Source organism: Medicago sativa, chromosome 6 (genome assembly GCF_051527215.1).
Source record: "Medicago sativa cultivar Bolivia chromosome 6, Bolivia_mono, whole genome shotgun sequence".
Classification (NCBI taxonomy): Eukaryota; Viridiplantae; Streptophyta; class Magnoliopsida; order Fabales; family Fabaceae; genus Medicago; species Medicago sativa.
This window is the reverse complement of record NC_140754.1, coordinates 85,278,294-85,295,373: the sequence shown is the minus strand read 5'-3', so window position 1 is coordinate 85,295,373 and position 17,080 is coordinate 85,278,294. Positions and strand designations below refer to the sequence as shown.

At 32.0% G+C, this 17,080-nt stretch overlaps 2 protein-coding genes across 4 annotated transcripts; one reads left to right on the top strand and one right to left on the bottom strand.

Annotated features, from left to right (window-relative positions):
* Positions 1-1,566: 1,566 nt before the first annotated feature.
* Positions 1,567-8,260, bottom strand: LOC146917639 (beta-glucosidase 12-like). Of its 3 annotated transcripts, none has more exons than XM_085719465.1 (13): positions 8,071-8,260; positions 7,817-7,886; positions 6,804-6,862; positions 6,606-6,681; positions 5,774-5,851; positions 5,230-5,317; positions 4,879-5,134; positions 3,895-4,010; positions 2,925-3,142; positions 2,654-2,685; positions 2,430-2,532; positions 2,121-2,229; positions 1,567-1,923 (listed from the first exon to the last, which is right to left on the bottom strand). In XM_085719465.1, the coding sequence occupies exons 1-13, from the start codon at positions 8,230-8,232 to the stop codon at positions 1,728-1,730; spliced, it is 1,563 nt and encodes a 520-aa protein (XP_085575591.1). In that variant the 5' UTR covers positions 8,233-8,260; the 3' UTR covers positions 1,567-1,727. The 3 variants fall into 3 exon arrangements, with proteins under 3 accessions (XP_085575591.1, XP_085575593.1, XP_085575594.1); XM_085719467.1 differs by having other exon boundaries at positions 3,895-4,001; XM_085719468.1 differs by lacking the exons at positions 6,606-6,681; positions 6,804-6,862.
* Positions 8,261-16,181: 7,921 nt separating this feature from the next.
* LOC146917638 (uncharacterized) lies at positions 16,182-16,706 on the top strand. Its single transcript, XM_085719474.1, has one exon. The coding sequence runs from the start codon at positions 16,182-16,184 to the stop codon at positions 16,704-16,706; it is 525 nt and encodes a 174-aa protein (XP_085575600.1).
* The last annotated feature ends 374 nt before the right edge of the window (positions 16,707-17,080 follow it).

Genomic DNA, 17,080 nt, shown 5'->3' with positions numbered 1-17,080 from the left:
CGATAAGATCTAGGCTGCGGGACGCTTAGAAGATGGCAACGGAAATCCATAGCTATAGTTCTGTTATTTACATAGTCGAATAAATACGTGCTTTGATCCGTGACACTAGGTTTGAGTCAAACGTTTAATGTCAATTGCTATGAAGTTTAAGTATTTGAAATCTTTATTTTAATTTTGACAATAACAGTTAAAGATTTGATTTGTTTATTTTATGAAACATTTTTAAGTATTTCCCGTACTCCAAATTACGACAAAATAATAATGTGTTGAATGAATGTTTGATGAATAGATGTAACATCCTTTTCGAATTAAATTTACTCGCATTATTAATTAAATAAACGTTGGGAAGTTGTGCACACGAAATGTGTAACACTTCAATTTGGGAATAAAAATCTAGTTTAGAGTTAGTGGCTGAGTTTATTGTTCATTTGTCTTTCATTTATGTGTAAAATTTTTTTACATATTTTTAAAAGACAATAATATTAAATTTTGTAAAACCCTAGCTCCTAAGAAAAAGGGCTAATTGAATCTAATTGTTCAAGTTGGCATTTATGTCGCAATTCTTTTTTTGAATTAACACCGTTAATTGATCAAGTCATTGTTTTAATCGACTGACAACAATTTATCCTAATTTAATCAATTAAAAAATTGAACCAAGTTCTTTCAAAAAAAAAAAAAATTGAACCAAGTATTTGGTCAAAAAAAATTGAACCAAGTAATTGTGTTGAGTTAGAAAAATTCATTTTAAAACAATTTTATCTCGTTCCGATCCTTAACCAATAATGGTATGTTACAATCCGTTGGTCCTCCTAAAAATTCCCATCTTCACTTTTGGTCTCTCTTTTAAAGTAAACTCATATGTATAATATTATAAGTATCTCTCCCAAAAAAAAAATAGAATTTTTTAACAAAACATGAATTAAATATGAATTTTTATATTTTTGGCGATTAAAAATTCATATTTAATTTATGTTTTGTTAAAAAATCTAATTTGTTTTTGGAGAGATTTTTACAATATTCTACACATTTCTGCACAATTTCATAGGGACCAAAAGTGCAATCTTTTAAAGTAAACTCATATGTATAATATTATAAGTATCTCTCCCAAAAAAAAAAAATAGAATTTTTTAACAAAACATGAATTAAATATGAATTTTTATATTTTTGGCGATTAAAAATTCATATTTAATTTATGTTTTGTTAAAAAATCTAATTTGTTTTGGGAGAGATTTTTACAATATTCTACACATTTCTGCACAATTTCATAGGGACCAAAAGTGCAAAATTTAACTTAAAAATATGGATCAAAAGTAGGGATTGAAAATTTTATAGGGACTAAAAGTTGAAAAAAATTATAGAGACTAAAACGAAAATTTAGCATATTTATAGGGATCAAAAATATATTTAACCCTTAAATCTATTTTTTAGAAAACACTCAAGGCCTTGCTTGCAAAAAGGGTAAAACCCCTATTCCCTTAGCTTTGGCAAGTCTTTACCATATCTAAGCTAAAATTCATTTTAGTTGATAATCCATATCTTTAGAAGTTGTTCTTGCTTATTCCATTGTTCATCGTTACAAACCTTTTTCTATATACATCGATGAAATATAGATCTTTCTACACAATTTTTCAGACATAATATATAAATGTGACCATTGAATATAATTTCTCATTGCATCAACTGTAATTAAGTTTCTAAGTTACAAGTGATATAATAAATTCATCTTCTTAACGTGAATCACTATATGTAATTACTTTGCGTTGTAGAAAATTCTTAAACCAAATCCCAGACATTTTCGGATATCTTTTGATGCCATTATTGTAATCTACAAAGCATATTCCAAACCTCATGGTGTAGCCATTAGCCCATTCGAAGTTGTCGATCAATGACCATGCAAAATATCCTTTCACGTTAGCGCCATCCCTAATTAAATTTGGATACATCACACATATTACAATAAATTTAGAAAAACTTTGTACTACTTTAAAAAAATATAATTAGTGTTGTACCAAAAATATATATAATTAGTGACTAAATTTAGATGCAAAAAAAATGAAATGTACATGTCACTAATTTAATTTTTTCTAGTAGCATTAAACTTTTTGTTTGACAAAACTTACTCAATTGCAGTTTGAAGATAGTAGAGATGATCATAGTGATAATTAACCCTGATTGTATCTTCAAGGGCTTTCTCTAGAGAAAGTGTTGGATCATCGAGCTCATCCATGCCTAAATATATATTCACAATATAATCGTTTACCATAAAATTATATGTAACAAGGAAATAACCACTAGCATAAATTCCTTCTTTACTCAAAAAAAAAAAAAAAAGCATAAATTCCTTCTTAAATTTTAGTATAAACAAAAAACTTGATTTTTCAACGTAAATAAATAGATTGAAAGTAAAGTAAAAAATGTACTAGTATTACCATTTTCAGTGATATAGATCAATGGGTTGTTGTACTTTGTTTTAATATAGAGCAATAGTTCACGAATTCCCTTTGGATAAATTGACATCCAAAATGAAGCAGCCTGCATCCAAAGAAAAATTTTAAAAATAAAAAATAAATGAAATAAGAAACAATATTTTTTTTTTGAGGTAAAAACAATATATATAGTTGTATTTGCAATTAAAATATTATCAAATACATACCGTTGGACCAATAGGTATTCCATTGCGCTCCTCTGTAAGAAAGAAGAAAAAACATCATACCCTATTTTTAACCATTATATTTACGGGAATGACTCTTGATAATTTAAAATTTGACATAGAAAGATAAGTAAAATTCGATTAAAAATTATTTCAGTTAAAAATTGAATTCGAGTACTTCTGATCAAATTCATGTTAACATAATTTCAACTAAGTTTTCTTACATATTTAAGATCTTATAATCATGTAAAATCTCTTCATAAAACATACTTACGTGAAAGAATTACAAGTGGATCTGTGTTGTAGCTGGGCTTGACTTTACTTAATTCAGGTGCATTAGTTGCATAATAGGAAGTGTAATAGTTTAATCCAATAAAATCAAAGGATCCTTTTAGAAGCTTTGCTTGATACTTTGAGAACTTTGGCAATCGACTCCCTACCATGGACCTCATGGAGCTTGGATAGTCTCCTATTGTCAATGGATCCATAAACCTGAAAGACATATATATTATTTAAAAGGTTAAATATGTTTTTTAAACTCAAGTTTAATTTTTATGAAGTTTCATTTTTCGTCTTAATAAAAAATTACACTATTTAAAAAATATGTAGTTCGTACAAATTATCTTGTAAGTTTTTGTAAATGAAGAATTATCTTGTAAGCAATTTTAGTTTATATGGCGTGTTAAAATAAAACATGTTGAATAATTCACACTAAATGCTTTTTGCCTGCAAATTAGATCCTAACCGTTAAAATAAGTTAAAAATTGCACTCTATAGAAAGACTAAAATCTAATATTTATAAGGAACAAAATCTTATTTTAACATAAGTTTTTGGTCTCTATAAATATATGATATTTTTTTTCTGTAAGTTCCTCTCGATCTTTATAATGTCACGTGTACAACTTTTAAAGGTGATGGTTAAATTTGTCGAGGGAAAATATTTAGGAGATATCTATTTGAAGACAATTTTTAAAGAGATCAAGGACAAAAAATGTACATTACTAGAGACTAAAAACTTACTCCCTCTGTTTTTAAATATAAGCAAAATTGACTTTTTAGATTCATTCAATTAATGAAGTATGTGGTCTATAATATGAACCACACTCATCATTAATTGAATGAACTTAAAAAATCAATTTTGGTTATATTTAGAAACTGATGAAGTACTTAATAGTGTCTAATGTCGACAATAACTAATGTAGTTGAGTTCCAAATAATTTTAGGTTCATAAATGAGTTAATTACCATCCAAGCATGAAATCAATGGCTCTTTGTGCGGCATGATGATCCAATTCAGTATCATAGAGTGGCATTATCCAATGAGAAACTAGTGTTATCCCAATCTTGCCCTTCTGAGATTCCTGCGTACACAAAGGAAAGGAAAGTTTGGGTCACAACACACAATATTGAATATTATTTGAATAACCATTTTATGTGACAACTTGTGGAACAACCAAAATATATAAAGAATTGTACGTCTTGGTACAAAAATCAAAGCAGTAGAGAAAGAAAATGAGAACATAATGTGAGTACGAGAGAGAAAGTTATCGTAAAAGTTGTCACAAAATGGTTGTTCAACTATCAATTTCTCTATAAGTAATTGCTCGCATACACATCAAATTATTCAAAATACTCTCAACGGTAATTAATTACCGTTCACATCATGAACCGATTTAAAAAAATAATGTGAACGGTAGTTAACCGAACAGTAAATATTAACTACCGTGCTTTTTTAGGTATTTGAAGAGCAATCTTCAACAAGTATCGAAGATATAATGACTTAGGTCCAATCTAAATTCTTTAACCTGTCACATGTTATCATATATGTCACATGACTCAATAATTCCGAGCATGAGGGGATGTATTAGAGAAAACCACATTCCCCACCTCTCCTTGAAACATGAGTATCTGATTTTTTTTTTTTTTTATAAGAAAAAATGTGCGTGCAAAGTTTAATAAATACATACTCCTTCCTGTCATATTTATAAGTTATTTTTGTTTTTTCAGATTCATTAAAAGACTGATGTATCTTAACATTTATTTAATAAATATGTAAAACTAAAAGTTGTTTATAAATATGATCGGAGGGAGTATACTTCTTTGGTTACGTAAAAAAAACAATTCAGTAAATCACTACTTGTGAGGTTGAGGAGATTTGACTTAAAATCTAAGATATACACTTTGTGAATTGATATCTATTTTAATTTTAAAAAGAAAGTAATATGAAACCTGATACTTAGTTTTGTAGACATTGACAGCTGATGCATGAGCAAGTAATTGATTGTGAGCCACTATATAGGGTTCAGTGGCGGAGTCTCCCCCAGTGCAATTTAGGTTTTGCCAGGGTGAACATCGTCCGGGTGCTAGAACCCCTTCAACATAACCATATTTAGCAAAGGTCCATGGTTCATTCAATGTGATCCAATGCTTTACCCTGTCTCCAAATTCTTTAAAGCAAAGCTCTACATAGTCTCGAAAATCATTCCTGAATATAGTGATAGTAAAAGGAACAACATATGATGATATGCTTAACTTATAAATGATATTTGATTTTCTTTGGTTATAAGGAATGTGAGTTACACTATATTTGGACTTAAAAAGCCACCATATTCATCTTCAAGTGTCTGAGGAAGGTCCCAATGAAAAAGGGTCACAAAGGGTTGAACACCTTTAAGAAAAAAAATTGTTAGAAAATGAAAAAAAAAAAAAAAGTAATAGTCATTTTTGTCCTTGAAGTGTAACAAGTAGCCACAACAGTCATTCAATGTATCAAAATTTTAAAATTGTCTCTGATTGTGTTGTGCACTTCGTTAGTTAAAATAATCTCTGACATTAAAATATTTCGTTAATATTGTAATATTAGTCCTTTAATATACTTAATTATTGTCATATCAACCCTTATAAGTACTTACTTATTGTCATTTCAGTCCCTAAATGAAAAGAGTTATTGTGACTATTGAAGAATTATTTTAGCGTCAAAACTATTTTGATTAACAAAGTGCACAATCAAGAACTATTTTAAAATTTTGATTCATTGAAGGACTATTGTGACTATTCCTTACACATTTTAAGGATAAAGTGACTATTATCCAAAAAAATAAAAATAATGCTCATATATGATAACCTTTGGCAAGCAGCTCATCGATGAGGTTGTTGTAATAATTGATTCCTTCCTTGTTTACACCTCCACCAAGCTTTCCTTCTGAAAGTAGACAATGAATTTAGCATTTAAATAAAGGGCACATTTTAGTATAACAAAAAATAGAAATGATATATTGAAAGTTGTGCCAATTAATTTTTCAAAAAGTTGAAAATAAATTTTTCTCTTTAAATTACCGTCATTCATCATTTACATATGTCCTTAGAGAGTCCCACAAATACTTCTATTTGTCAAAATAATTGGTGAAAGATAACCACAAAAATAGATAGTGGATCCTACCATGCATTAAGCGAATCCCACCAAAAATATTATTTGTATAAAAAAAAACAAATATATAGCACTGGACAGTCTAGCCTTATACCAACGGATATACGTGGTGGTTAAAGCTATTAAATAGGTGTAAAAAGTCGTTGCTATAGCTACAAAATGTTTTCCAACACCCTAATTTTTCATTAGTATAAGCTATTGAGACGGCATTTTACCGTTGGTATGGCGAACTATTGTAGATGGCCGCAAGTGTCCATTGATATGGGTTTTATGACCTATATACCAACGGTGTTTGGACCTTTACCGACAGTTTTTTGTCGTTGCTATATGAAAAATTTCTTGCGGTGCGTCTGTGTCTTTATCTTTTCAAATAGAGAGGATCTTAAACACATGTTAGCATGACTCATAAATAAATGATCATTAATTACCGTTATTTTACATAAAAAAAATTATTTTTTTCCTTATAAATCATTAAGGAAATAAATGTTCAAAAGTTTAAAAAAATTGTTTCTTAGTCCTAGTTTCTTACTTGGAAGTATTCTGGACCAAGAGATAGAAAATCTATAAGCATCCATGTTGATGTCTTCCATGATCTCAACATCTTCCTGTATTATTAAATTTGTCAGAAGAATCTCAACAATATATGCTTTAGCATCATCATTTAATTATATTAACAATGCACAAGTGAAAGCATCATTGACATATGTGTTGGAGCTTAGTATTGAACCTTATAGCGATGGTATTCATCTATGGCTACGTCTCCATTACTTCTGTCTTTTATCTTTTCTGTGTCAAACAACATGGTTAAATGAAGAATTATTATTAATTTTACCTAAATAAAAATTGGTTACAATCAACATTGCATTTCCACACACGTAACATTTACATAGTAAGACTTTCCTCTTAAAAAAAAAAAAAAACATTGCAAGACTTTCTTCCTTTTTTCCTTTCTATTTTTTTTTTTTTGAAGTTTTCCTTTCTATTTTTGACGAAATTCTAACAGAGTAACACTTATCAATTAAGTTAATAAATTCCAAATAAAGTTTTGGCATTATTTTACCTCATCAAAAAAATATTTTTCTCTTTATTTCTTATTGTATTGGCTTAATCTTTTGTGGCTGTCAATTTTGTTTTGAAAAAAAAAAATCGTTTTTCTTCTGTTTATATATTTATGCATAGGAAAATGTGTGTGTTTGTTTTATTTTCAAATGAAATAATATTAATAATGATGTGAATAAATTCAAGTGATGATTAATGAGCTTCACTTAAAAACAATAAATATTTAAGAAGAATTCAAGTATCAATTAAATTTTGACTAAAACAATAGGAGTATTTAACAATATTTTAACTTGCATTCATTCCGTATTCCTATTACTAGACCCTTTGAGAATCATCATAAGGTTAAAATAAAATACTTCTGCAAATTTTTACTTTATTTTTTGATGGGGAAAAATACTTCTGCAACTTGGTACTAAAAAAAAAAAAATACTACTTGCATATTTATTTTATAAACACTTGCAATTATTATTCTTATAGCACTACCATTTTTAATATGAAATAATTCAAAACAAGCACATGCGCCAACAAACAAATCGATTAGTTTTACCAAATAATTGTGTAGGCACATCTCAATGGCGTTGAAAAACTGAGTTTAGGTTAATAAATTAATTTTATGCATCTTTCAAAAAACAAAACTCATTTTAAACTAATTAATACAAACAATGGATAAAGGAAAAAGACCTGGAAAATTATGTGTGAAAGTATCCCATATACTTGGTCCTCTTCCACCAACATTTGCTGCACCTTCATACTGCAAATCAACCATCGAAGATTGAATTTGATCCTTTTTTTCGTAAGCGACAAACTTAGAGACGAATTTTATGTTTTTTCTTTGCTGATTCGACTTTTTTGAATCGTGTTACGTCATCAAATATTCGACATATAACATCTAACATGAACATAATAGTGAAAGAATATTGAAATATTTGAAGTACCTGGTAAGCTGATGATGAAGTTCCAAAAATAAAACCTTCTGGAAAACTACTTCGATTGAAGGACTTAGTAATATCATTGGTTAACAATACTGTAGCTTCAATTATAGACACATAGGTAACACTTACAACAATCCCAGAAAGAAGAAGAATATTTCGTGCCATGACTATAGTTTGTATATTTGCTTCATTTAAACCAAGGTTGCGTAGCTTGGGCCCTTATATATATATTATGGTACTTAATTATGATCAATAATTGGAAGGCAGGGGTTGTATAAAAATAAATAAATAATCAGACCAATTAAACATTACGATTTTATTATTACCACTCATTTTTGTCAAAAAAAGGATTGAACTTAAATGAACAAAATAATATTATACCTACGTTTCTTATCAATGTGAACAAAATATATCACGACAAATGCAAGCATCTTAATTTATAAATTAATATAAAAGAAAAATTGAATAACTTTCTATTTTGTTCATTTGCAAAATATATCACGACAAATGCAACGATCTTAATTAGGCGTAATGACAAACCTCTTTTTGCTTGTCATTTTTGGACTTTGTAATGCAACTTTGTAACTTTCTTCAAGTCCATTATGGCATAACTTGTGCTCGAACAACTTTGTGCGGATGTTTTCATTGTCACAAAAAATTTCATTTTGTTTTTTTTTTTATCCCTAATGAACAATTTATATTCATGTTAATGTCAAATTTATGATTCTTTTATGTTCAACCCTTTTATGTGCAGATTTAGTTCAAGAAATGTAAAGAACGTGTCAAAATTATATTTATTAGGACCAAAAACAAATCAAAAAATTTGGCGAGGATTTTGTCAAAAAAATAAATGAAATTGGTGAGAATGAAAACATCGGGTTTTATATTTTAGGGACGAAAATCATAAATTACTATATTTTTATGTACGGAAAACTTATTTATCTGATTTTTTTTTATCTTAGATGAAGTGGTAAGCCACTGAAATTAAACTCACACACAACTGTGAGGTCCCGGGTTCAAACCCGGGTCACGACGTCTTACAATTTCGGCATTTGTCAATTGAGCTAAGATTTCTAGACGTACGGAAAACTTATTTAACTCTATATAGTTTGTCGCGATATATTTTATTCATCTTGATAAGAACTTAAAAAAAAAAAAAAAAACCGAAATTTAGATTTGACTTTTTATTTTGGTGATAAGTAGGTTTGACATAGTCATATATCATATCACGTTTAATTATTAATTTAGTTTGTAAATCATATCATATCACGTTTAATTATTAATTTAGTTTGTAAATCATATCATATCACGTTTACTTGGTCATAAGTTTATTTGTTATACTCTTCTGGCTTCCCAATATTTTATCTTAATTATTCTTTAACTGTTTGGGTTTAGTCACGAGAATTCTGCTCTTTACTCAAATGGTTTCGCTCATTCCCAAAGTAAAGGTCAATTTGGTAGAGGTGACACCAACAATCTCAAATAAGGGGCATTCGGTATGTATTGGTTTTGTAGGTGGAGTCCATGACCAAAACGGTGGGAAAGGTGTTGAGCATATCAATTGAATCCGGATGATCAAAGAATAAATCTTCAAGAGTGGTTTCCTCGGTATTTGCTCTTGTTAAATAGACATACCGATGCTTCTCCAACTTTGTAATCAAGTATTGCAACTCGGTCTTGTCCTTTCTTTGCCCCTTGCGCCGTCTAGTTCGTGCATTATACACTTGCTTGATGAGTGTCACACTTTCTTTGTTTTTTTCCTCAAATCCGTGAGAATATTCCTAGGCTTTGCCAAGCTCTTTGTCATGTCGATAACTCTTTGCTTCTCCTCCCCTTTTAGTCGACCCGCAAGAAGGTGGCCGGATAACTTTGGCGCCTAGTCATGGTTGTGAATTCCACAAAGCATTGCAATCCACCAATCTTGAGTTTTTTTTTTTATTAAAGAAGCATTTCAACCTAAACGGACAATTACATTTCCTTGTGCCCGTGCCGTCAAGCTTCGGAATCTTCCTCGTCATAGGTGGCTTGTATTCACCACTCCTCTCACATTGCATCGTCATGTATGGCGATATTGTACTAGATTTATCTATAGAGATAGTAAATCCCGCCCTAGCCGCTTGTCGACGAACCCAACCAAGTAATTCTTCTTGATCTTTCCATCTTTCATTTGTTGTAAAAAAATGACCCGGTGTTTACTTGAATAACACGAACACAGGTAGGTACCGGTTTAGGCTTCTCTTCAAAGCTACCGGTAGGTACCGGTTTTGCTTGATTGTGAACTATGTGAGCTTCAACTTGAAAAGGAATTTTCACTTTAAACTTCACATCATTGGTTGGTTTCCCTTCGCCGGAACCTACGCCTACGCTGGACGGAGGCTTTCCGCCACATTTTCAACCATGCCACTCAATGTCTACTCAATGAAAAAAACAATGAAAAAATAAATAAATGACTTGTGCGGCAAGCAAAGCAAGTAAAAAAAGTGGCGCAAAATTTCAAAATCTGGGCAACACAGTAGCGTAAGTTAACTCATGCTAGTGTTATCTTCTTGCGCAAGTTAACTCACGTTGCCCATACAACTAGCGTGAGTTAACTCACGCTGAGCCCTACGTTTAATGAAATGAAAAACGAAACTACCAGCAAAACCAGCAAAAATGAAAGAGTTTTGACGGTACATTACCTGTTCTTTGATGCTTGATGAGCGTAGAAACTTGTTTCCTGACGATTTGCAATGATTTTGAGTGAAGATTTTGACCCAAAAATTCGCACTTTTTGGGTTTTTGGAGGTGTAGGGAAAGAAAAAAATGGCACTTTGTGCTTGCCTGCTGGGTTTTAACGAAAATAGTACTGAGCGTGAGTTAACTCACGTAGCGCATGTTAACTTGCGTAGGGCCAATTTGGTCTTTTACTTTGGGAATGAGCAAAACCATTTGGGTAAAGAGTAGAATTCCAGTCACAAACATAAGTTCCTCTATATACGGGCCCAAGCTTCGTAACTTCGGTTGAAATGAAGCAATATATGCAAAGAATAAAATTGGTAGACACCTTTAGGGTGTGTTTGAAAGGAGAGTTTAGGAGGGGAAGGGAGGGGAGGGGAGGGTTTGCTTTTCATTTTTAAATTACGGACATTAGGAAATGTTTTTTAAAAAGTTAACATATTAACATGATAAACGATCATTTAATACGCCAATCACACATAATTTATTTTAAAAAAACATGTTATATAGTCCGTAATTTAAAAAAGAAAAGTAAATCCTCCCCTCCCTTCACCTTCTAAACCCTCAATCCAAACACACCCTTAATGTACACCCTTTTGTACCAGTCTCGAAAATTTCAGTTAACTAAATATATAGTCTGTGTGACCACATTTTTTTTCAGTTGCGTGACCACTATTTAGAAGCTGAAAAATGTGGTCACACACTAAAATGTAGGGGTGTTCAAAACCGAACCAACCCAATAGAAAAACCGCAAACCAAACCAATCCAAACCAAAACCGCAAAAACCGCACTTGGTTCGGATGAATTCGGATGACTTTTGCACTGAATCGCGCGGTTCGGTTCGGTTTGCGGTTTGCATCTCAGCAACCGAACCAAACCAATCCAAACCGCAAGAATAATGAATATTACTTAAATATGTACTAGCCTAATTACATAGTTCAAGAATAATCTCTTTTGATTCGATTTTTCCATTGTTGCATCATCAGGTTCGATTCTAATTCCCTTCCATCTCTTTCAATTCGTTTTCAGTGATGAATTTGTTTCCTTTACTTCCCAATAATTTGTTTCATGCTTATGTTTCTTCTTAACCTTACCTATTTTGATATAAGTTTTACCTAATATTTTATCATATAAACAACAAAATAAAATGTCCTGTGTTTATTTTGTAACAAGTTGGCAATATTAGAGTTAATGTAATATTTTTTTTTATCTCGCGATAAACCGCACAAACCGAACCAATCCAAACCGCATTGGTTTGGTTTGGTTTGGTTTGGATGTCTTTTTAAAAATCAACCGAACCAAACCAAACCGCATGTTTTTTTATCTCGCGGTTTGGATGACTTTTATGCTCAAAACCGAACCAAACCGCACCGCGAACACCCCTACTAAAATGCGCGTGTGACCACTATTTTTCCACTTAATTAACCAAATAAATAATAGAAAATAGTGGTCACGCAACTAAAAAATGTCATCACACTTACCATATATTTAGTTAACTGAAATTTTTTCAGAGTGGTACAAATTGATGTACACATATCATTGCTAATATGCAAACTATAGTTATGGAACTAAATGTTCTTCTCTCTGGACAAATTTTTGTGATTCTTAGCTCTTTGGCCATAATTGATGCTACAATATTGTTAACCAATATTGATATTAGTAAATCCTTCAACGGGAGTAGTTTCCCACAAGGTTTTATTTTTGTAACTACAACTTCATCAGCTTACCAGGTACTACTCGAATTATTTCTGTTAAGAGAAATTATAGGGATAACTTTTGATGATATGTTAATTATAGAAACTTTTAGCTTTATTATAGGAGATTCCAGCATCGTCTGTGAATCATGTACCTACCAGATGTTGAAGATCTACATATCTGCCTGCCCATCTCAAAAATGCCTTCCTTCACGGTGATTTGATAGAGGAAGTATATATGCACCTTCCTTCAGTTTATCATTCTCTTAGCGCTGAATAGTTTTATTGCACTGATCCCTCAGTTGAGTTGTTTCCAAGTTCTAATGAGGATAACTCCGATGAGCTCAATATTCGTCCACCCTCACCTGCTCCTATTGAACTTGTTCTGGATGTTGATATTGTACCTGCAACTCGTCATTCCACCCGAGTAAGTAATCCACCTACTTATCTTAATGATTACCATTGTTATTCTGCTATTAAAACTCTTCATGAGCCTTCTTCTTATCGAGAGGCGAGTACTGACCCCATTTGGTAGCAAGCTATGTCTGAAGAAATTCAAGCTTTACAAAAGACACATACTTGGGACTTAGTTGATCTTCCTGCAAACAAGATTTCTATTGGATGCAAATGGATCTACAAAATTAAAACTCATTCTAATGGGACTGTAGAACGTTATAAGCTCGCCTAGTAGCCAAAGGGTACATTCCAGAGTATGGGATAGACTACGAAGATACATTTGCTCCAGTAGCTCAAATAACATATGTTCGAAGTCTCTTGGCCATTGTTGCAGTTCGTCAATGGAAGCTTTTTCAGATGGATGTCAAAAATGTCTTCCTTCATGGTGATTTGACAGAGGAAGTATATATGCACCCTCATCTAGGTTATCATTCTCCTCATAAGGTCTGTAAGCTTCAGAAAGCCTTATATGGTTTCAAACAAGCTCCTAGAGCCTTGTTTGCCAAGTTCAGTTCTACTCTAACAATACAATTTGTTTTTCTCTTTGTCCACATGATTCTGCTTTATTCACTCGAAGAAGTGATAGTGGTATTGTAATTCTGCTTCTTTATGTAGATGATATGATCATAACTAGAAATGACAAGTCTGGAATCTTGGCATTACAACAATATCTCAGTCAACATTTTGAAATGAAAAACCTTAGTTCTCTTAGTTATTTTTTGGGCCCTGAAGTTTCCCAAGATTCATAAGGCTATTATCTCTCACAGGCCAAGTATGCCTCTGACTTTCTTTCTCGTGCAGGCATCACAGACTGCAAGACTGAATTGACACCATTGGAAGTCAACTGCAAACTCACACCACTTGACGACACTCCTCTTGAAGATGCCACCTTGTATCGACAACTTGTTGGCAGTCTTGTTTACCTGACTGTCACTCGCCCTGATATTGCATATGTTATTGATAAAGTTAGTCAATTTATGGCTGCTCCTCGCTCATCTCATTTCTCTGCAGTTCTACGTATTATCTGATATGTTAAAGGTACTCGTTTTCATGGTTTACACTTCTATGCTAACTCATCCTTGGTCTTATCTGGATACTCTATTGTGGATTAGGCAGGTGACCCAACATATTGTCGCTGTATTGTTTCTTCTTAGAAAGTTATCTTCTTTCATGGCGTAGCAAAAAGCAAACAGTTGTTGATCGTTCAAGCACAGAATCTGAATATCGTGCTCTTGTTGATGCTACTTTTGAGTTACTTTGGTTACGATGGTTGTTAAATGATATGGGCGTTACACAATCTTCTGCCACTATACTTCATTTTGATAATAGAAATGTCACCCAGATTTCCCATAATGATGTTTTTCATGAGCGCACAAAACACATTAAAATTGATTGTCACCTTGTGATGAGTGTCATAAAAGTGTTAAATTCATGTTATATTTTAAGCACTTTTTGTTACTTGTTCTGCAAGTTATTGAAGGAAAAGCCGAGAAATAAGCGTTAAATGCCTTATTACGCTTTACTTATCATTACTCTATCATTTTGTGCAGAAATTAGCCTCAAGACACTGATCAAAGACCAATTTATCATGAAAAAGTGCGAAACGGTAAAAGCTGTCCAGCAAGCTTGAAGAAATGGCGCTAATAGCGTGTTCTACGCTATTAGCGTGTTCAAAGAAGTGTCAAAGTCCAGAGAGATACGCTATTGGCGTATCTGGAGCTTAAAGAAATTTCGCTATTAGCGATTTTGGCGCTATTAGCGTGAGTTAGGTGGTTTGCTCAATTCAAGTGGCCCACTTGCTTTTGTTAGATATTATTTAGATATTATGTTAGATATTATGTTAGATATTATTTTTAGATATTTTGGGCTTGATATATTATATATATTAGAAGTTCATTAGAGAGATAATATATATTAGTCTTAGGAATATCTCATAGTTTTTTTTTTTCTTAGTTTTCTCTAAGCTTTTCACTTGTAATATCTAAGAGAGAAATAAGGTAGTTAATATAGAGTGAGAGTGATTTTGGAAGTTGGATCTTATTCCTTTGTTGAGACATCACTAGGAGAATGAATCCTTCCTTTTCAATCCATCCTTGCAAGGCTTCCATGATGATGTGTAGCTAAATACCCTTTGTTGGGATGAGAGGTACTTGATACTTGCTAACATGTAATCTTTTGATCTTGCAATATATGGTTCTAGCAATTTATATTCAATATAGTTGTTATTCTTGTTGTTAATGCTTTCGGACATTTAGTCAGGCTGGACACGGTTGATTAAGTGATCCGATCGACTTTGTTATCCTTGAAATGATTTGGTCACAACTGTTTGAAAGATATGTTAGAAATAACTATATCGTTTTATGACACGATCGATTATGTTATCTTTTGAATGATTTGATCATGAATGTTTAAGGGATACCTTAGAGTAATGATATCACTTTGGACACGAAGGATATTGTAGAGCTAGAATGACAATCTATCATAGGTTATATCACTCTTGACAAGTTTGTAGATCTTTGATAGTCACCTTTAATCAAGAACTTAATGCTTTTGGATATTTAATCAGGCTGGACACGGTCGGTTAAATGATCCAATCGACTTTGTTATCGTTTAAGGGATTTGGACACGAATGATTAAACGATAATTGAATTGATTGTGATAATATTGGTTATATAGCTAGAATTCGTATGGATCATTAGGTTATGTGTGACGCTTGGTTAAGGAACTCTACTCCTAACAAGTTTCAATCCTTATTAATCTCATCTTTTTACTTTTGCAATTTAGTTACCATAGTTGTAAATTAAACAAACAATCACCCTTTTAACTTAGAATGATATTTGATGTTAATCTATCCGTGATGTCGCACTAATCCCTGTGGAGACGATACAAATACTTATCTTGTTTTTGATGCAAAACTACATTCATCAAAATGGCGCCGTTGCCGGGGATTGGTGTTTAGATATCATAGATAGAACGATTGATTTATCGTTTTAAGTATTCGTACATATTCCGTAAATATTTTCTTTACTTAATAGTTGTTTGTACTAACCCCTCTTTGATAAACAAAGAAAAGTTTCTCGTTAGTTATTTCCGTTTCAGGATCATCACCTAGACAAAATCATGGCTGATCATGGTTATAGCAACTTCTATACTCCACCCGAGTATGAATCCTATCAACAGTATCATTCCTATGAAGATGAGAGATATTCGGTGATAGAAAATACTTTGAACATCTTCATGCAACAATCCATGATAAGCATGCAAAATACCAACCAGAGATTGAAGAATTTATCAATCCAGTTGGAGATGATTCAAGCTCAATTCATGGATAGCCAAGTCAGCATTCAATCCACTTATGGAGAACAAGAAAATGATTCAAATATGTTTGAGAAAGATGGAGAGATTGTTGAAGAAGGTGTTGTTGAAAATGAGGAAGTTACAACATTGAAAGAATGTGGTGCACCACACAAAGAAGAACTTCCTCAAGAATGGTCAAATTCTGAAAAGGCTAAAACTGTTGATAATGGAGAAGTGATAGAGGTGGTAGAGAAAAAGGAACGGTTACTTGGCAAGGAAGACTTAATGGAAGAAAAGGGGAAGAAATTGAACAAGGCAGAAATAGACCGGGTCATTGATGAAATTTGCGCCTTGTTCAAATCAAAGTTAAGGAGGACATGGACTCCACATCATCTGTATCTAAAGTTCATAGAATTCCTCCCGAAAAGAAGGAATACAAAGGATGATGTATTGTCCGTCTCATTTTTGCCACCCTAACGAAAAAGGCGTCGAGCTAACGACGTTAAACAAGCGCTTGTTGGGAGGCAACCCAACTTGGTAAGTTCTCTTACTGTTAAAATAATGTGTTAGCAATTTTTAAGTACTTCATTTTGTTTTAATTTGAACATTGTGGAAGTTTCCTCTATATCGCTCTTGCTTAAATCTCAAATCTTAGATGATTGATAATGATTCATAGTTGTGATTAAAGCGCAAAGCCAAGGTACAAGTTTCCAGTTTTTCTAGGTTTTTACTTGAATATGGAACGAGTACTTTGTGCAAATTTCATTTCATTTAGTTCTTTACAATAATTTATTTGTTTGTGAACCACTTAGTACTAGCTAAAAGTGAGGAAACCTCAAATGTTTGTACAT